At 44.7% G+C, this 21,925-nt stretch overlaps 1 protein-coding gene across 2 annotated transcripts in view; it reads right to left on the bottom strand.

The window, feature by feature from the left end:
• Positions 1–21,925, bottom strand: part of CACUL1 (CDK2 associated cullin domain 1) — a 97,265-nt gene that overhangs the window by 33,176 nt on the left and 42,164 nt on the right. For both annotated transcript variants that reach the window (XM_030202630.1, XM_030202631.1), the window contains exons 4-5: positions 21,561–21,656; positions 203–305 (exon numbers count right to left, since the gene is read on the bottom strand). In XM_030202630.1, coding sequence (XP_030058490.1) covers positions 203–305; positions 21,561–21,656 — 199 coding nt within the window. The remainder of the gene's footprint in view (positions 1–202; positions 306–21,560; positions 21,657–21,925) is intronic.

Raw genomic sequence — 21,925 nt, 5'->3', positions numbered from 1 at the left:
AGTGTAACCTCCAAACACGTCTCTTTAAAAAAAAAAAAAAAAATTTCAGGAACCTGCTAAAACGGGGAGCTGGGATTTTTTTTCCCACTGTTCCACATAGTTCTACCACTAACATCAAGGCACCAAGCTCTTCCCTTCCCTTCCCACATCTTGGCAGAGCTATAAACAAACAGAAAAGCGCCAAACTGGCAGATGTACTTACGCATTAAGCTGTAAATATGCTTCTCTGCTACATGTTCCGTAAACAGATTGATAAGATCCTCTCTCAGGTCTCGGTTGAGCTTGGTTTCAATGTAAAATTTATTCTGGCAGGAGGGAAAAAAAAAGACATAATCCTTTAATAATTCTACAAGCAAAGGCAAACACTATAAGCCATAATAAATTCCTGCCCACAAAATGGGGTGTGTCTCTTTAGAGGGGCATCCTTTGGAAATTGCAACCAAGGAGGAGTGGCCTAATTGGTTAGTGCAGCAGGCTTTGATCCTGGCAACCTGGGTTTGATTCCCACTGCAGCTCCTGGTGACCTTGGGCAGGTCACTTAACCCTCCATTGCCCCAGGTACAAAACCTTAGATTGTGAGCCCTCTATGGACAGAGGAAATACCTGCATATAATGTGCACAGCGCTGTATATGTCCAGTAGCACTATAGAAATGATTAGTAGCAGTAACATAGTAGATGACGGCAGAAAAAGACCTGCACGGTCCATCTAGTCTGCCCAACAAGATAAACTCATATGTGTATACCTTACCTTGATTTGTACCTGCCTTTTTCAGGACACAGACTGTAGACGTCTTGCCCAGAACTAGCCCCACCACCTAAGGTGCAGAGGCACTTCCCTGACACAAAGAACCATTTGCTCTGCTTGAAACATGTGAAATCATTTGTGTAAACCGAGATGTTACTTAGTACATAAATATTGCCATACTGGGCCAGACCAAAGGTCCATCAAGCCCAGCATCCTGTTTCCAACAGTGGCCAATCCAGATCACAAATACCTGGCAAGATCCCCCTTCTGCATAGCTATGCCTTCAAGATAAGCCAGTCATTCACAATGGCAGACAAAAGACATTAACCAAGCAGGAACATATATGGCAGATATGGACTGACCATCAGGTTTCCTATGAAATACCGCTGAACCCAAATCCTGGCCTTCCCACTGAGGTAGTCAGCATAACAACTAGCAAGTCATTTCCCCAAAGACAAAGGTCAACTCGAACATCACCCATAGATGTCCTTAGTCTCAAGAGCTGCAGGTTTACAACCCGTACTAACAAACATACTCTAAACTGCTCTTAAAATATTTTCTCTGAATAAAAAAATTAAGTGTAAGCTTGCTGCAAAAGAATACGGAAGATTGTGTTTTCTAGAGCAAGACACTTCAACAAGATGCCTCATTTACCAAAGCAAAATCTTTGGAAAAATTAAGTTTATGATACAGTATTAATCGAAAAGGCTGTCAAAGGAAAGGGATACTATTTGTTATTACATTGACAATTATATCCCACACTAGCCTCTAGAGTTCAGTGTGACTCACATAAAAGAAACAGGGCATTCCCAGGAATTAACTAAACACCAAAGCTAACTTGTCTTATTCAGAAAAACTTCTGGAATTAAAAAAAAAAAAAGCTTGTGAAATTTTCCATAATTAGTTTGACATCTAAATCCTATTGTAAATGCATTCCACCATCTAGCTGATTAATAAGAAAATACTGCCTTATAAATGACCTTTACAGGACTTGGATTATGCAAGAATAAGTATTCACTTAAGTCTACGTTGAGTTTCTAGTGGATAACAATCAAATTCTGCAAAAAACCAGGAGCAAGTCCCTGCAAGATAAAGATTAAACAGCATACTTTAAAGATCACTCATGGCATAACCGGTAACCAATGCAAACAAGAGCAGAGGAGTAACCCCCTTGAATTTAGAGGCCCTGAATATCAAACATGCTGCTGTGTTTTTCAACGTCTACAATCTCCATAAAACTGGCTTTGCAACCTATACAGGATATTACAGTAATCTATATGAGCCAAAACCAAAGTTTGGACTATTAATCTAAACGTTTGGATTTGAAAGCAGCCTGAGGCATTTGAACATGGCAAGAGATGGATCAAGGTGCTCCAGTTCAGATGGGCCGTTCCAGGCATAGGATGCATCAAGATAGATGGTCAGCAACGGCAGAGACAGATGCCATCTGAGTTTCTATAATTTATTATAGTTCAGTTTTGGAGGCCGTATCTTGCTAAGGATGTAAAAAGAATTGAAGCGGTGCAAAGAAAAGCTACGAGAATGGTATGGGATTTGCGTTACAAGATGTATGAGGAGAGACTAGTTGACCTGAACATGTATACCCTGGAGGAAAGGAGAAACAGGGGTGACATGATACAGATGTTCAAATATCTGAAAGGTATTAATCCTCAAACGAACCTTTTCTGGAGACGGGAAGGTGGCAGAACTAGAGGGCATGAAATGAGATTGAAGGGGGGCAGACTCAAGAAAAATGTCAGGAAGTATTTTTTCACAGAGAGAGTGGTGGATACTTGGGATACCCTCCCGCGGGAGGTGGTGGAGATGAAAACGGTAACGGAATTCAAACATGCGTGGGATAAACATAAAGGAATCCTGTTCAGATGGATCCTCAGAAGCTTAACCGAGATTGGGTGGCAGAGCCGGTGGTGGGAGACGGGGCTAGTGCTGGGCAGACTTCTACGGTCTGCGCCCTGAAAATGGCAGATACAAATCAAGGTAAGGTATACACAAAAAGTAGCACATATGAGTTTATCTTGTTGGGCAGACTGGATGGACCGTGCAGGTCTTTTTCTGCCGTCATCTACTATGTTACTATGTTATACTACCCAAGCTGACTCGCAGATCCGGGCGGTTTACAAACAAATATTAAGAGAAGTTAAAAGGAACATAGTAGATGACGGCAGAAAAAGACCTGCACGGTCCATCCAGTCTGCCCAACAAGACAAACATATGTGTATACCTTACCTTGATTTGTACCTGCCTTATTCAGGGCACAGACCGTACAAGTCTGCCCAGCAGTACTTCCCACCTCCCAACCACCAGTTCCGCCTCCCATCACTGGCTCTAGCACAGACTGTATAAGTCTGCCCTCCACTATCCTCGCCTCCCAACCACCAACCCCTCTTCCCCCCAACTGCTCCGCCACCCAATTTCGGCTAAGCTTCTGAGGATCCATTCCTTCTGCACAGGATTCCTTTATGCATATCCCACGCATGTTTGAATTCCGTTACCGTTTTCATTTCCACCACCTCCCGCGGGAGGGCATTCCAAGCATCCACCACCCTCTCTGTGAAAAACTACTTCCTGACATCTTTCCTGACGCTGCCCCCCTTCAACCTCATTTCATGTCCTCTCGTTCTACCGCCTTCCCATCTCCGGAAAAGATTTGTTTGCGGATTAATACCTTTCAAATATTTGAACATCTGTATCATATCACCCCTGTTCCTCCTTTCCTCCAGGGTATACATGTTCAGGTCAGCAAGTCTCTCTTCATACATCTTGGAACGCAAATCCCGTACCATTCTCGTAGCTTTTCTTTGCACCGCTTCCATTTTTTTTAACATCCTTCGCAAGGTACGGCCTCCAAAACTGAACACAATACTCCAGGTGGGGCCTCACCAACGACTTGTACAGGGGCATCAACACTTCCTTTCTTCTGCTGATCACACCTCTCTCTATACAGTCTAGCAACCTTCTCGCTACGGCCACCGCCTTGTCACACTGTTTCGTCGCCTTCAGATCCTCGGATACTATCACCCCCAAGATACCTCTCCCCCCCTCAGTACCTATCAGACTCTCACCGTCTAACACACAAGTTTCTCTTGGGTTTCTACTCCCTAAGTGCATCACTTTGCATTTCTTCGCATTGAATTTTGTCAAACCTTAGACCATTCTTCTAGCTTCCTCAGATCCTTTTTCATGCTTTCCACTCCCTCCCGGGTGTCCACTCTGTTGCAAATCTTAGTATCATCCGCAAAAAGGCAAACTTTACCTTCTAACCCTACGGCAATGTCACTCACAAATATATTGAACAGAATGGGCCCCAGCACCGATCCCTGAGGCACTCCACTACTCACCTTTCCCTCCTCCGAGCGAACTCCATTTACCACCACCCTCTGTCGTCTGTCCGTCAACCAGTTCCTAATCTAGTTCACCACTTCGGGACCTATCTTCAGCCCATCGAGTTTATTTAAGAGCCTCCTGTGGGGAACCGTGTCAAAAGCTTTGCTAAAATCTAAGTAGATTACTTCTATAGCAGGTCGATGATTCAATTCTCCAGTTACCCAATCAAAAAATTCAATGAGATTCGTTTGGCACGATTTCCCTCTGGTAAAACCATGTTGTCTCGGATCTTGCAACTTATTGGCTTCCAGGAAATTCACTATCCTTTCCTTCAGCATCGCTTCCATTACTTTTCCAATAACCGAAGTGAGGCTTACCGGCCTGTAGTTTCCAGCTTCTTCCCTATCACCACTTTTGTGAAGAGGGACCACATCCGCCATTCTCCAATCCCTCGGAACCTCTCCCGTCTGCAAGGATATATTAAACAAATCTTTAAGAGGACCCGCCAAAACCTCTCTGAGCTCCCTCAACATTCTGGGGCGGATCCCGTCCTGTCCCATGGCTTTGTCCACCTTTAGCTTTCCAAGTTGTTGATACACACTCTCTTCCGTGAACGGTGCTCTATCCACTCCATTCTCAGGTGTACTTTTGCCAGTCCCCCGTGGTCCTTCTCCAGGATTTTCTTCAGTGAAAACAGAACAAAAGTATCTATTTAGCAAATTGGCTTTTTCTTCATCATTATCTACATAGCGTTTCGCTGTATCTTTTAGTCTCACAATTCCCTTTTTAGTCATTCTCCTTTCACTAATATACCTGAAGAAATTTTTGTCTCCCCTCCTTACATTTTTAGCCATTTGTTCTTCCGCTTGCACCTTCGCCAGACGTACCACGACAATGTATGGGTAGGACAGATTATAGCACTCAGCAGTAAGAACATACTAACCAGCAAACAAGTAACAAACAAACAAAGAGGATCAAGGGGAGGGGATAATCCAGAAAGGGGAGGGGATCAAACAGTGGAAATAGCACAATATACTCTCAGCACCCTTTAATCTTCTAAATTAAATGCCTGTTTAAATAATCAGGTTTTCTGGGCTTTCTTAAAAATCTCTGGGTAAGTGCACATTATTTTGCTCTGGGCTTTGGTGATTTAAAAATTGGGGATACAAGAGAAATTGTAGGTTTATTGATCAAAACAATTTGAATTTAGAAAAGCAAAGCTTTATTAACTAGTTTCCATAGTGTAAAACCCTTTTTCCTTATAGTTTTAAACTTGAACTTTCTTCCACAGGTAGAAACTTAACTGTCACAGCCTACAGCATTAACAGAGAGCCTCTACAAGACACAGCAAGGCCTAAGCCTACATATTCACCCACCCTCAGCACATCTCTTTCTTTATAATCTAAATTTACAGTCAATTATGCTAATTAGGATAAGGGAGTTTTCATTAGAATTTTAATTATATTCTATTAATTTCTGAGAAGCAAATACTAAATAAATCATGCAATATACCACATAATCAAGACTCTTTATATTAGTCTAATACCCCTAGTACTTAACAAGTTTTAATTAAACAACTCAACAATACTAAGATGCAGACAGCAGTCCAACAGCAAGAGAAATGTTACCCAGTCTTTTGCACTGAGTGTCACATGAGGCAGGGACAGTGCTGGGCAGACTTATATGGTCTGTGCCAGAGCTGGTGGTGGGAGGCTGGGATAGTGCTGGGCAGACTTATACGGTCTGTGCCAGAGCCGGTGGTGGGAGGCGGGGATAGTGCTGGACAGACTTATAAGGTCTGTGCCAGAGCTGATGGTTGGGAGGCGGGGATAGTGCTGGGCAGACTTATATGGTCTGTGCCCTGAAGAGCACAGGTACAAATCAAAGTAGGATATACACAAAAATTAGCACACATGAGTTGTCTTGTTGGGCAGACTGGATGGACCGTGCAGGTCATCTACTATGTTACTATGTATGATTATCTCCCAGTTGGAGAGAGGTTGTGTGTATGTTAATGCAGAAAGCTCCCAGCTCTCAGAGAATAAGTCTTGAGGCTAGAGTAGCAGACTTGGGGAGACAGAGAGGTACATAGAGGAGGCCTACAGGGACGTTGTAGAGAATTCCAACCTCCAGCCTGGCAGGCCCTATGCTGCTTTGTAGGAGAGAGGTCTCCTAAAAGGAAAGCATCACCCTGGTGTTGGAAGTAATCCTGTAGCCAGAACCAACCCACCAGGGGATGCAATATCCTATCGCACTGAGAATGTCTCTCAAGAAACTTCTGCCTATGAGGGAAGGGTTAGAACAGCTGTTGCAGTTGGTGATTCTATCATTAGGCATGTAGATAGCTGAGTGGCTGATGAATGTGAGGATCACCTGGTCACTTGCCTGCCTGGTGTGAAGGTGGAGAACCTTACACATAACCTAGATAGGATTTTAGATAGTGCTGTGGAGGAGGCAGCTGACCTGGTACAATGACGTAGGAAAATGTGTGAGGGAGATTCTGGAAGCCAAATTTAGGCTCTTAGGTAGAAAGCTGAAATTCTACCCTCCAGGGTAGAATTTTTGAAATGCTCCCTATTCAACACACAGGATCCAAGAGGCAGGTAGAGCTCCAAAGTCTCAATGCGTGGCTGAGATGATGGTATAAGGATGAGAGATTTAACTAGGCAACGTTCTGAGAAAGTGGGAGCCTATTTCAACAGGATGGACTCCACCTTAACCAGGATGGAATCAGGTTGCTGGCGCTAACATTTAAAAAGGAGCTAGAGCAGCTTTAAAATAAAATGGGGGGGGGGGGGGGGGGAGGAGCCAACATCCACCAGGAGCAAATGATTCGGTGTGGAGTATCCTTGAAGGATACTACTGAAACAGGACATTTAGGGAATTCCAATACAGAGGTTTCAACAATAGTGAAAGAAAGCCACAAGTGTTTAAGGAGTGAGTAAAGGATTCAAATTATTCCCGTCAACTTCTACGAAGCTTACAAGGAAAACACACAATTTGAAGTATCAGTATACAAATGCTAGAAGTCTAAAAAAGATGGGAGAGTTAGAGTATATAGCACTAAAAGAAGAGGTAGATATAATAGGCTTCTCAGAGACCTGGTGAAAGGAAGACAATCAATGGGATTCTGTGTTAGGGTAAAAATTATATCGCAATGAGAGTGGATCAAATTGGAAGGGGGGTTCAATGTTAAGGACACAGGAGGAGAGGGCTTATTCAAGATTGAAGGTCCTAGGATTTCAAAAGAACTAACTTTGCCAAGTTGGGGGAATTTCTGAAGGAAGAGTTAGCTAGAAGGGAACAGCTGAAGGAAGTAGAACATCAGTGGGCAAAACTGAAAGGAGCTATTTTAACACCCATCTCTCTTTTCCTCCAGGGTATAACATAGTAACATAGTAGATGACGGCAGAAAAAGACCTGCACGGTCCATCCAGTCTGCCCAACAAGACAACTCATGTGTGCTACTTTTGTGTATACCCTACTTTGATTTGTACCTGTGCTCTTCAGGGCACAGACCGTATAAGTCTGTCCAGCACTAGCCCCGCCTCCCAACCACCGGCTCTGGCATAGACCGTATAAGTCTGCCCAGCACTATCCCCGCCTCCCACCACCGGCTCTGGCACAGACCGTATACATGTTTAGGTCCTCAAGTCTCTCCTCGTACCTCTTGCGATGCAAACCCCATACCATTTTCGTCACTTTTCTCTGAATCACTTCAAGTCCTTTTGCGTCCTTAGCAAGATATGGCCTTCAACACTGAACACAATACTCCAAGTGGGACCTCATCAACAACTTGTACAACCTCCTTTCTTCTGCTGGTTATACCCCTTCTCTATACAGCCTTCTGGCTGTGGCTATCACCTTGTCACATTGCTTCATCACCTTGGGATCCTCGGACACATCACCCACGGTCCCTTTACTGTGCCGTGCTTATCAATCTCTCTTCTCCTACCTGGTATGGTGTGGATTTCTGCACCCCATGTGCATCACTCTGCACACTTCTTCACATTAAATTCTAACTGGCAGTTAGAATTTGACCATTCTTCTAATTTTTGGAGGTCTCTTCTCATGGTTTCTACTTCCTCCAAGGTATCCACTCTAATGGTTATATTCGTGTCATCCGCAAAAGGTAAAACTTTTCCCTCTAAACCTTCAGCAATGTCTCTCACAAATATATTAAACAGAATTGGCCCCTGTACCAAACCCTGAGGTACTCAACCTACTCAACTTTCTTTCCACCAAGCGGATTCCATTTACCACCACCTTCTGCCGCCTGTCAGTCAACTAGTTTCCAACCCAGTTCACAGTTCAGGTCTCTCAACTTATTCATGAGTCTTCCGTGAGGAACTGTATCAAAAGCTTTGCTGAAATCGCATGAAAAAGCTTTGCTGAAATCCAAATAGATTACATCTAGTGCATGTCCTTCATCCAGTTCTTTGGTCACCCAAAGAGTTCAGATTCATTAGGAAGGATTTTCCTTTGGTAAAGCCATGTTGCCTCGGATCCTGCAACTCAATGGATTCTAAAACGTTAACTATCTTTTACTTCAGCAGAAACTTATTTTTCCTACTACTGACATGAAGCTTACAGCCTGTAGTTTCCCACTTCCTCCCTGTCCCCACTTTTGTGAAGAAAGACCACATTCACTCGTCTCCAATCATGCAGAACCTCTCCCCTCTAAAGATCTGTTAAATAAATCCTTAAGCAGTCCTGCTAGGATTTCTCTGAGTTCCCTCAGTATCCTGGGATGAATCCCATCCAGCCCCACAGTTCTGTCCACTTTCAGATTGTCCAGGTGTTTATAAACAACTTCCTTCCACGAACAAAGTCACATTCACTCCGTTCCTCAGCAGTCAACCATGGTCCTTCTCCAGGATTTTCTTCTGGAAATACCACAGAGAAGTATTTGTTTAGTACGTTCGCTTTCTCCTCATCACTTTCCACGAGCATCTTTCAGACTATCAATTCCATTCCTAACTTTTCTCCTTTCTCCAATATATCTGAAAAAGGTCTTGTCACCTCTTCCCACCGCTTTTTTTCAGTGATCCTCTTGTGTTCTTCTATATTTCTTGAATCCAGCCTCTCGTGTTAATGACAGCAAACCGATGTGAACTACGCAGGGCCCTGAGGGAGTGACCTGGGAGGGGAAGCGGTGCCGGCTCACAGGGAGGGGGACAGAAACAGGACCCAGGGGCATGGGGGAAGAGAAGAGGAAACATTGGACAGTGGGGGGGGGGGGGGGGGGAGAGGTTTCATCTTTACATCAATGAAGTCAGAGGCTGGGTATTTTGACGCCCTTGATTGCCGTCACCCTGGGCCAGAGCCTCATCTGGTCCAGTGGTTAAGCCAGCCCTGCCTGACGTAGAATGGAAAAACATAACCTTTGATTCACTGTTCTACCTCCATCATGAAAGTCACTGTGTGACCTTCGGCAAATACCATAATCTCCCTGAACTCTTTGCGCTTGTTTTTAGTTTGCAATATTTTAATTGTGTATAATTGAATCTTTCCGATCTTTTAAACTGGCATTCCTTTTCACAACTGTAAATTTTGTTTGTAAACAACTTTGATCTGCTCATCAACAAAGGTGGTATATCAAGACTGGAATAATGCAGAAAGGCTAAAGCTGTGGGGGGGGGGAGGTTGTGGGGAGGGGGTGCACCCCCTCACCATTAGAAGCTGCAGTTTTAGCCTCTCCCCTTTTGCCCCAGCAACTGCAACCTAAAGCCTCTCCCCATTGCCACATAAGCTACAGGTGAGCAGGCAATGGGGGGTGCAGCAGCCTCTTAGCCCCTCCTTCCCTACTACTGTAAAATATAGCTTCACACACATCACCTTGAGCACATTATGAATGCATAAACAAGCACAAATAAATAAATAAATTCTTGCCCGAGATTAAGTAACTCTGCCAGGTACTTCTGACCTGGACTGGTCACTGTGGGAAACAGGATACTGGCTTTGATATAGCATTGACCTGACCCAGTGCAGCAACCCTTATATTCTTATGCCCGAAAAATAATCTGATCCTCAGGAGAAGAGTCTGCTGCCAAAGAACACAATGCAAAGGCTCAACTTGGTACATCAGAAGTAGGCCGAGAAACCAAACCTGCAAAGATCTACTTCATGATTTAATCCCAAAGTGTGGCGCCTCCTTACCCTTTTCGCACAGAAAAGCAGGAGACAAGGCATGCCAAACTTATTGGAGTGGGGCAGGAGGAGCCACTAGGGTCCCAGAAGACAGCAGCGGAATTACTACCCTCTATCTTCCTCGCCCAGTCATGCAACGTACATGAGTATCTGCATGCTTACACTGTGCTTACCACCAGTACGGCAATGCATCACCAGCACATCAGGCTTCCTGTGACCCTTGACACTGAACAGCAACCTTCAAACGTCAGAGCATTATTAGTGAGATAAAGAGGAAGGTAATGCTGCTGACAGGGAGAGGGGGCCAGCCAGGTCATGTCACCAGTGAGGGTTGCTATCAAGTGTGTCCTGCTGTGGTGAAGGCAAACAGGTAGGGGAGACCTGCCACAGATAACTGAGAAAGGGAAGGGAAGGGTCATCTTCAACTCCTCCCTCTCCTTCTCTGCACATATTCAGCAGACTGCTAAAATCTGTCGTTTCTTCCTCTATAATATTTTTTATTTATTTATTTTTTTCTTACATTTGTACCCCGCGCTTTCCCACTCATAGCAGGATCAATGCGGCTTACATATTATATACAGGTACTTATTTGTACCTGGGGCAATGGAGGGTTAAGTGACTTGCCCAGAGTCACAAGGAGCTGCCTGTGCCTGAAGTGGGAATCGAACCCAGTTCCCCAGGCCCAAAGTCCACCACTCTAACCACTAGGCCACTCCTCCACCTATCCTCCTCCTATCAGCAAAATTCGCCCTTTCCTTTCTGAGCACACTACCAGAACCCTCATCCACACTCTCATCACCTCTCGCTTAGACTATTGCAACTTGCTTCTCACAGGTCTCCCACTTAGCCATCTCTCTCCTCTTCAATCTGTTCAAAATTCTGCTGCACGACTAATATTCCGCCAGTGTCGTTATGCTCATATTAGCCCTCTCCTCAAGTCACTTCACTGGCTTCCTATCCGTTTCCGCATACTTGAAACTCCTCTTATTGACCTATAAGTGCATTCACTCTGCAGCTCCTCAGTACCTCTCCATTCTCATCTCTCCCTACATTCCTCCCCGGGAACTCCATTCACTGGGTAAATGTCTCTTATCTGCACCCTTCTCCTCCAGTGCTAACTCCAGACTCCATTCCTTTTATCTTGCTGCACCATATGTCTGAAATAGACTTCCTGAGCCGGAACGTCAAGCTCCATCTCTAACTGTCTTCAAAACTAAGCTAAAAGCCCACCTTTTTGATGCTGCTTTTAACTCCTAACCCTTATTCACTTGTTCAGAACCCTTATTTTATCATCCTCACTTTAATATTCCCTTATCTCTTGTCTGTCTGTCCTAATTAGATTGTAAGCTCTGTGGAGCAGGGACTGTCTCTTCATGTTCAAGTGTACAGCGCTGCGTACGTCCAGTAGCACTATATAAATGATAAGTAGTAGTAGTACAAAGCAAGACCTGGAAGTTGACAAACCTGAAGAAAGGAAAGGAGAGAAAGGAAATACAAGAAAATGAGGAAAACCGAGACTAGCATGCAGGGAAGGGGACTGCACACGTCACCGACACCTCACACTACTGGTGGAGCTTGAGCCACTGCAGGCAGAAATTTAGCATAATTTGTGGCAGGTATCACTGTTCACAACAGGTAGGATACTGAGCATCCCAGACTAGAAGCATTATGCCAGTCAATATATGTATGACAGAGGTGGTCCTGCTTTCAGAAACCTTGCTAGCACATCTACTAGGGTATGTCTGCAGAAGAAATTAGGATACATACAATGAAAGGGCCCTTCTATATGAAAAATGAGGCTCCTATGTCTTACTGGCCTGTGTTGAAAAGGGTTGTCAGTTATGAGGAAGGAACTGACAATGGTGTAAAGCATATAAGGGAAATGTGTGCTTAGCTAGAGCCCTGTGAATCTTGTCCCTTTACTATTAATAATTTCTATAGCGCAACTAGACATACGAGGCGCTCTACACATTATACACAGGTACTTTATCTGTCCCTAGAGGGACCCAACCTAAGTTTTTGTCCCTGGGACAATGGAGGGTTAAGTGACTTGCCCAAGGTCACAAGGAGCAGCAGTGGGAATCGAACCAATGTAGCCAGGATCAAAACCCCTAACACTAACCATTAGGCCACTGTACGTGTTCTCCAGACACTTTCTGCTGGCACTGCCTACACCTCACAACTCTCAGCAAGTTTCAGCTGCACATTTCAGAACTTCTCATGAATGTAAGGACAGTACAGAGAGGTTTGGGCACTGTACAGTTCTAATTCTCTGAAAGCCATGTAGTGCTGGAAGAAAAAAATAGACCAAGGCAGTAAAGATTTTAGGTGTCACATTTGACTCCAATCAGATCTTCAAACCTCATATAGATTCCATTCTCTGTCTTCCCCTGAGTACGTGCCGTCTGTTCCCTTCTCCCAGCTTCACTATTACACCCTCTCCTTTGCGCTATAGAAATGATAAGTAGTAGTAGTAGTGCTCTGGTCATAACACACTTACGTTGGAGTGGAGGAGTAGCCTTGTGGTTAGTGCAGCAGACTTTGATCCTAGGGAACTGGGTTTGATTCTCACTGCAGCTCCTTGCTTCTGACTTTGGGCAAGTCACTGAACCCTCCATTGCCCCAGGTAGAAATAAGGACCTGTATATACTATGTAAACCACTTTGAATGTCATTGCAAAAAAACCATAGAAAGGCGGTATATCAAGTCCCTTTCCCTCTCTTTTTGCCAGTCTTCCCTTACACAGCATTAAAAGATTACGTTTAATTCAGTCTACTGCAGTGAAACTTCTCCATTACGCTCATTGCTTTGACCGTGTCGCCTTCCTTCTCCAATCCAAGCACTGGCTTCCAATTTCCACCCGCATCAAATTTTAAATACTTCTATTGCTTTATAAGTCCAGATCCCCTTCTGCCCCTATTCTCAACAGACTGCTCATTCCCTACTCTCCCCTCCACTGCCTCAGATCAGACAACAATCTTCTCATGTTATCTCTGCCATCTATCATCCACCTGAACAACACTTGTGACACTGCTTTCAATTACCTGGGACCACGGCTCTGGAACGACTTCCCTTGACATATCCATGACCAATCCACCATTTCTACCTTCAAACAAGCACTGAGCTCTCTTCACCGCCTCCTAATCCCCTGTACCACAGTCTCCCTGTGTACTCTGTACTTCCTATCACTTTTTTCCAGTTTCCTTTCCCTAAGCCACTTGTTTTTCTCAAGACATCCCTTCCCTTTTGTCTCTCCTTTTTTTTTTCTAAAGCATTTGTAAACTACTTTGCAGCCTATGTCAGGCCCTCTGCGGTATATGAAGCCTGTGGAATAAATAAAAATACATTTCAAAAATCCTCCAGGGAAGACAACTGTTTCAGCTATGAGTTGCTCCGATTCTGAATGCACTGAAGTAACCAGGCTGACTGCATCGTCAGAGGAAACCCCCCACGGCTGGCTGTATTATTACAAAGGGACTCCCCTCTTTGTCAGGCAACAATCTTGGCTCTCATTTTAAAGTAATTTTGTCAAAGTGGTTGCTGCTTGAGAAATATTGAAGATCAATGTGTAAAGAGAACGGCTGTGAGGGAAGGATAAAAAAAACAATAATTTTGTACAAGCACTACAGATTACTATGACTATTACTTCTTTCTGTAGCTCTACCAGACGTACGCAGCGCTGCACATTGAACACATAAGAGACAGGCCCCGCTTGACACAGCTTACAATCTAATTGAGACAGACAAACAGGACAAATAAGGGATAAGGAAATTACTTAACATGAGAATTATAAAACAGACATGAGTACTGAACAAGAGAATAGAAGTTAGGAGTTAAAAGCAGGCTCCAAAACGTGGGCTTTTAGCCTAGATTTGAAGACGGCCAGAGATGGAGCTTGACGTACAGGCTCAGGAAGTCTATTCCAGGTGTGAGGTGCAGAGAGATAAAAGGAACGGAGTCTGGAATTAGCAGTAGAGGAGAAGGGGACAGACAAGAGAGATTTATCCACAGAACGGAGTACCCGAGCGGGGGCGTAGGGAGAGATAAAAGAGTGGAGAGGTACTGGGGAGCAGCAGAGTGAATGCACTTATAGGTCAATAGGAGAAGTTTGAATTGAATGCGGAAAAGGATAGGGAGCCAGTGAAGTGACATAAGGAGAGGGCTAATGTGAGCATAGCGACTCTGGTGGAAAATGAGTCATGCAGCAGAGTTTTGGACTGATTGAAGAGGAGAGAAATGGCTAAGTGGGAGGCCGGTGAGAAGCAGGTTGCCATAATCTAGACGAGAGGTGACAAGACTGTAGATAAGGGTTCTACATTGGCGTCTTTCGCATTTAGCGTGCGTCTATTTTTAATGCATGCTAAAAACACCAGCAGGCCTAAGTAAAAGACCCACCTAGTGATGGGACGATGTCTGTTGAAAATAGCAGAGTTTTGGACTGATTGAAGAGGAGAGAGATGGCTAAGAGGGAGGCCAGTGAGAAGCAGGTTGCAATAATCTAGGCGAGAGGTGACAAGAGTGTGGATAAGGGTTCTGGTAGAGTGCTGAGAGAGGAAGGGATGGATTTTGCTGATGTTAAAGAGAAAGAATGTATTAGGAGTTAGGTCCTAATGAAAATAAAATTATGCCAGGAGGGCCTCAAAACATTTACAAATTCCTACAGTGTGGAAACTGATGAAAATTAAGTGGAGGGTGAAGGCATTTAAAATAGTGGGACCAGAAGCTTGGAATACGATCCCAGATGACTTCTGGCAAGCAAATGGTCTGTGGGCTTTTAGAAAAGGCTGATGTTACATTTATTCACAGAAACACAGAATCATGACGGCAGATAGGCCCATCCAGTCTGCCCTTCCTCGGTAACCACTAACTCCTCCATTTCCTAAGGGCTCCCACATGCCTGTCCCATGCTTCCTTCACAGTCCTCTTTCCATAACCTCCACCGGGAGGTCATTCCACGCATCCACCACTCTTTCAGTGAAAGAGTATTTACTTACATTCCTGCTAAGCCCATTTCCTCTTAACTTCATCCAATGCCTCTCATTCCAGAGTTTTCCTTCATTTGAAAAAGGCTTCACCTCCTGTACATTAACGCCACTGAGGTATTTAAACATCACTTATTATATCCCCTCTCTCCCACCTCTCTTCCAGGGTACACATGTTGAGGTTCATAAGCCTGTCCCTAAATGTTTTATGACCGAGACTGCATGCCAATTTAATAGCCGCCCTCTGGACCGACTCCATCCTGTTTATATATTTCCGTAGGTACGTCTTATTTATCACACACTAAATCTGTTAGCGCACCTTAGTAAAAGGACCCCTAATTGTTCTAGTATTTTAGTTCAAAGCTTTTGTTTCAGTGCAAAAACTACATTTTCTGAGAAGCGATCAAAGTTTTAAATAGCAGGTCACAAAAATCTTTGAATATGTATTCTCTACAGTAGGGTTGTTCAACGGTGATCCTTGTGGGCCGCAATCCAGTCGGATTTTCAGGATTTCCCCAATAAATATGCATGAGATATGCATATGCAAGACTGTTCACTTGTCTTTTAGATTGTAAGCTCTTTGATCAGGGACTGTCCCTCTATGTTAAATTGTACAGCGCTGCGTAACCCTAATAGCGCTTTAGAAATGTTAAGTAGTAGTATGAGATCTATCTGCATGTACTGCCTCCATTGTATGCAAATAGAGCTCATGCATATTCATTGAGGAAATCCTGAAAACCCAACAAGGAGAGGGCCGAGGTTGAACACCCCTGCTCTAGAGGAAAGGAGGGATGGGGAGATATTATACAGGGAAACACTTTCAGAGACAGGGAAGTAGTAGAACTTGAGGACATGAAATGAAGTTGCAAGAAAGTAAAGTTAAAAGTAACATCAGGGAACACTTAAGGGTGGTGGTGGATGCTTGGAACACCCTCCCAGTGAAAGTGGTGGGGAATTCATAACATAGGCAGCCGAGACCCCCTCGTGCCTGCCGAGTAATTGCTATGATGCAGTAAACACAGGAGACAATATTTTTATTATCATGGCACAACTTGGCCGCAGCTTTATTTTCATATCATCGAAATTTGCACTAGGTATACCCAAGCCAACCAAACCTCCCGGCTTAACAGCCCATACAGTCCGCCGCTATTAGCAAGACTGACCAACCATATACAGAGCTCCCTGCCGCACAGCAAGAGAGCTCAACCGTAAGCGCAGCTGTCCCAGCTGCCTAGCTTACCCCGCCAAAGCTGCGACATAATTACATGTGTGTTCGTATCTATCATTAGGGAGGGTGGGTGGGTGCAGACTAATTGCCGGACGCCGAGAAACTATGGTGTCCGGGCTCAGACCGGGGGTTTTAAACTCCCTCGCCTTTCCCCTCCCATCCCAGCGGGGTACCTGGGGCCGGCGGGAAACCTTCTCCCCTTTGCTCGGCCCCTTCCTTCCCCCTCCGCTGGGCCCGTTCGTGCAGGCCCATCGGGGCACGGCGCCATGTTATGGTTGGCTCCGTGCACCCGAGGGCAGTACGCCTTGCTTAAAAAGGCAAAGCAATAAACAGAGGATCCCTATACAGAAAGATAATGCAATCCACGCCAAACTTAAATGGCCTTCACGCTTCAAACGAGACATAAAGGGATGTAGCCTGCACATAGCGGCAGGTACAACTGTAGCCACCCTACAGGACAGACTAGATGGACTAGGTAGTTCTTTATGGGCTGTTATTTACTTCTTTACTACTATTTCTGAGACCAGAGTTTTCGCATCCTGTTCAAACTTCTTCTACTAACCTATAAATGTACTCACTCTGCTGCTCCCCAGTATCTCTCCACACTCGTCCTTCCCTACACCCCTTCCCGTGCACTCCGCTCCATGGATAAATCCTTCTTATCTGTTCCCTTCTCCACTACTGCCAACTCCAGACTTCGCGCCTTCTGTCTCGCTGCACCCTACGCCTGGAATAAACTTCCTGAGCCCCTACGTCTTGCCCCATCCTTGGCCACCTTTAAATCTAGACTGAAAGCCCACCTCTTTAACATTGCTTTTGACTCGTAACCACTTGTAACCACTCGCCTCCACCTACCCTCCTCTCCTCCTTCCTGTACACATTAATTGATTTGATTACTTTATTTTTTGTCTATTAGATTGTAAGCTCTTTGAGCAGGGACTGTCTTTCTTCTATGTTTATGCAGCGCTGCGTACGCCTTGTAGCGCTATAAAAATGCTAAATAGTAGTATAAAATAATAGTAATAAGAGTTGTTCATCCTGTTTTCTCTCCATGTAACAGATTATATGCATTTGTGTTACTTGGGCTGCCTTAACAAAATTCTCCAGCACCGATTACCAACCACTGATTGTCCCAGAAAGTTATCTGTTTTTAGCTAACACAATACCCAGTTAAGCACCACAGACACTGATGGAAGCTTTACAACTGGTTTCAACAATGTAGAGAAGGAAATTGCTGCTATTAAAGCATACTTAACAGCATTGCATTACATTTGAGTCTTCCAGCCCACATGCACCTATTCACTTCAAGGTGGGTAACAAAAGAAGAGCTAGCGAATTCTCTAGGAAGTTACAATATAATGTGAAAACAGGCCAAAAAAAAATAATAATACCCAAGTCATAATTACAAGCTTCACAAATAAAACGTCCTTGTCTTTTAAACTGATTATAATTCCTAACTAATCTAAGGGACAAAGGTAATGAATTCCATAAAAGACTTTTAAGACTTCAGATGACAGATGGAAGAATTAAAAGCACCTGGTTCCTAAGACCATAAACTCCACTGCCAGTTAAACACTGAAAATAAGACTGCAGATATTCCGGTAAATCACCATGAATTAAAGTACCTATCTTAAAACATTCTGGCATCAATAGGAAGCCAATGACCTTAGCAAATCATGCTTAAACGCAGAAGAAAATCAGCCTGATAGCTGTATTCTGTACTAACTGCATCCTATGCTTTAAAATGCTGAATAGCCAATGTAAACTGAATTACAGTAATCTGAGATAGAACAATCTAAACATTGACTGCTTGAAATATTTACGAGCAATTTTCAACTTCTTCAACAAGAAAGAATTTCTTAGTGCTTTGTTCACATGGGAAAGAGCAGAAAAAAAAGTGATTGTGCTACCATTTATCATTTCTATGGGGCAAGTCTATGTGCTCCAAACTGTCTATTTTATTTTTGTTACAATTGTACCCCTCGCTTTCCCACTCATGGCAGCAAGCAATGGAGGGTTAAGTGACTTGCCCAGAGTCACAAGGAGCTGCCTGTGCCTGAAGTGGGAATCCAACTCAGTTCCTCAGGAACAAAGTCCACCACCCTAACCACTAGGCCACTCCTCCACTGTTGCTACTATTTGAGATTCTACATGGAATGTTGCTATTCCACAAGCAACATTCCATGTAGAAGTCGGCCCTTGCAGATCACCAATGTGGCCGCGCAGGCTTCTGCTTCTGTGAGTCTGACGTCCTGCACATACGTGCAGGACGTCAGACTCACAGAAACAGAAGCCTGCGCAGCCTTGTACATGGAATGTTGCTAGTGGAATAGCAACATTCCATGTAGAATGTCCAATAGTAGCAACATTCCATGTAGAATCTCCAACAGTAGCAACATTCCATGTAGAATCTCCAATAGTATCTATTTTATTTTTGTTACATTTGTACCCTGCGCTTTCCCACTCATGGCAGGCTCAATGCGGCTTACATGGGGCAATGGAGGGTTAAGTGACTTGCCCAGAGTCACAAGGAGCTCCCTGTGCCTGAAGTGAGAATCGAACTCAGTTCCTCAGGACCAAAGTCCACCACCCTAACCACTAGGCCACTCCTCCACTGTTGCTACTATTTGAGATTCTACATGGAATGTTGCTATTCCACTAGCAACATTCCATGTAGAAGTCGGCCCTTGCAGATCACCAATGTGGCCACGCAGGCTTCTGCTTCTGTGAGTCTGACGTCCTGCACATACGTGCAGGACGTCAGACTCACAGAAACAGAAGCCTGCGCAGCCTTCTACATGGAATGTTGCTAGTGGAATAGCAACATTCCATGTAGAATCTCCAATAGTATCTATTTTATTTTTGTTACATTTGTACCCTGCGCTTTCCCACTCATGGCAGGCTCAATGCGGCTTACATGGGGCAATGGAGGGTTAAGTGACTTGCCTAGAGTCACAAGGAGCTGCCTGTGCCTGAAGTGGGAATCCAACTCAGTTCCTCAGGACCAAAGTCCACCACCCTAACCACTAGGCCACTCCTCCACTGTTGCTACTATTTGAGATTCTACATGGAATGTTGCTATTCCACTAGCAACATTCCATGTAGAAGTCGGCCCTTGCAGATCACCAATGTGGCCGCGCAGGCTTCTGCTTCTGTGAGTCTGACGTCCTGCACGTACGTGCAGGATGTCAGACTCACAGAAACAGAAGCCTGCGCAGCCTTCTACATGGAATGTTGCTAGTGGAATAGCAACATTCCATGTAGAATCTCCAATAGTAGCAACATTCCATGTAGAATCTCCAATAGTAGGAACAGAATCTCAATAGTAGCAACATTCCATGTAGAATCTCCAATAGTATCTATTTTGTTTTTGTTACATTTGTACCCTGCGCTTTCCCACTCATGGCAGGCTCAATGCGGCTTACATGGGGCAATGGAGGATTAAGTGACTTGCCTAGAGTCACAAGGAGCTGCCTGTGCCTGAAGTGGGAATTGAACTCAGTTCCTCAGTTCCCCAGGACCAAAGTCCACCACCCTAACCACTAGGCCACTCCTCCACTGTTGCTACTATTTGAGATTCTACATGGAATGTTGCTATTCCACTAGCAACATTCCATGTAGAAGTCGGCCCTTGCAGATCACCAATGTGGCCGCGCAGGCTTCTGCTTCTGTGAGTCTGACGTCCTGCACGTACGTGCAGGATGTCAGACTCACAGAAACAGAAGCCTGCGCAGCCTTCTACATGGAATGTTGCTAGTGGAATAGCAACATTCCATGTAGAATCTCCAATAGTAGCAACATTCCATGTAGAATCTCCAATAGTAGCAACAGAATCTCCAATAGTAGCAACATTCCATGTAGAATCTCCAATAGTATCTATTTTATTTTTGTTACATTTGTACCCCGCGCTTTCCCACTCATGGCAGGCTCAATGCGGCTTACATGGGGCAATGGAGGGTTAAGTGATTTGCCCAGAGTCACAAGGAGCTGCCTGTGCCTGAAGTGGGAATCAAACTCAGTTCCTCAGTTCCCCAGGACCAAAGTCCACCACCCTAACCACTAGGCCACTCCTCCACTCCATAAGCATATAGAGTCCATGAAGTGTACAGTCTAGTCAAGTCAACCTATAAAGAAACCTCAGGAATCTCATTAAGGAAAAGGTTTAAAAGGAAAAGGCTGATCAGGAAGAATGGGGTTAACATTTGAAAGCAGCCAATCTACTTCTAGATGGGAAAATTCAAGACTATGGTGAAGTGTCAAGAGCTACTCAACCGAGACAAAAAAAAATGTTTTAGATTTAAAGAATTCTGTTTTACTCTTTGGGATTCTGCCAGATGATGTGACCTGGATTGGTCACTGTTGGAAAGAGGATACTGGACTTCATATAGAGCCCCAGCTATGGCCACTGGTACCTGCAGACTCTCACACACCACTGGTATCCCCAATGTCTCTTGGTCTACCAGACCAAGGCGCATTCTTTGTGTCAGAAGCTAGTTAGGGAAATTTCCACCCTGTGGATCAGCAGTCTTACTAGTTGGCAATGTAGGATTCAACAGCTTTTTAAAGTTGCAAATTCAGACCAGGCCATGGAGATCAAAGGCTTCCAGTAAATTGCAAAAATAAATACATTTTAGCAACCCCCCCCCCACCATTGCCCACCACCGCCACCACCAACTTTGACCCCCCCCCATTGCCGACGACCCTCTCGACCCCCCCTCCCGCCACCAACCCTCCCCCGCCGTCGCCTACCTTTGCTGGCGGGGGACCCCAACCCCTGCCAGATGAGGTCCTCTTCTTCCTTCGTTCTGTTTCTGAGTCTGACTCAGAAACAGAACGAAGCCTTGCGCCGGAAGAAGAGGACCTCAGCTGGCGGGGGTTGGGGTACCCCGCCAGCAAAGGTAGGCGACAGCGGATTGGCGGCGGGAGGGAGGGGGGGTCGAGAGGGTCATCGGCACAGGGGTCCAGGGCCAAATCTACGGGGGCCCAGGCCCCCGTGGCCCCACGTAGCTACACCACTGATGTATACTGGAAGAAAACAGACAACATTTAATGTGGTCAAATGACAATATAAAGTCTTTAGGATGTAGAAAAATACAGCGTGTAACTTACCATATATATGAAAAGAGGAACAATGCTCTGTAATGCTCCCATGTACTGTCCCAGTGCTAAGTTAAACCTTTCAATATAAAGGTCTTGAGGGCTGACCTAAAAGAGAAGACAGTCACACCTTCAGTAAGCTGGGGAGCAGGTAGAGAACATGGAAGTCTCGTACAAAGAACAACAAAGTCAGTCTAAACTGGAAATGAGTCTGCTACCCTTTTCAGTAGCCCTTTACGCAGGACCACTGGCATAACTACAGCAAATGTACATCCTGCCTTTGAACAGGTGCGTGTGAACGCTCCATACGTGGAGAACTCTTTTTTTTTTTTTTTTTTTTGTTACATTTGTACCCCGCGCTTTCCCACTCATGGCAG

This window comes from Microcaecilia unicolor, chromosome 5, assembly GCF_901765095.1.
Source record: "Microcaecilia unicolor chromosome 5, aMicUni1.1, whole genome shotgun sequence".
Classification (NCBI taxonomy): Eukaryota; Metazoa; Chordata; class Amphibia; order Gymnophiona; family Siphonopidae; genus Microcaecilia; species Microcaecilia unicolor.
This window is presented reverse-complemented; position numbering and strand designations above follow the sequence as displayed.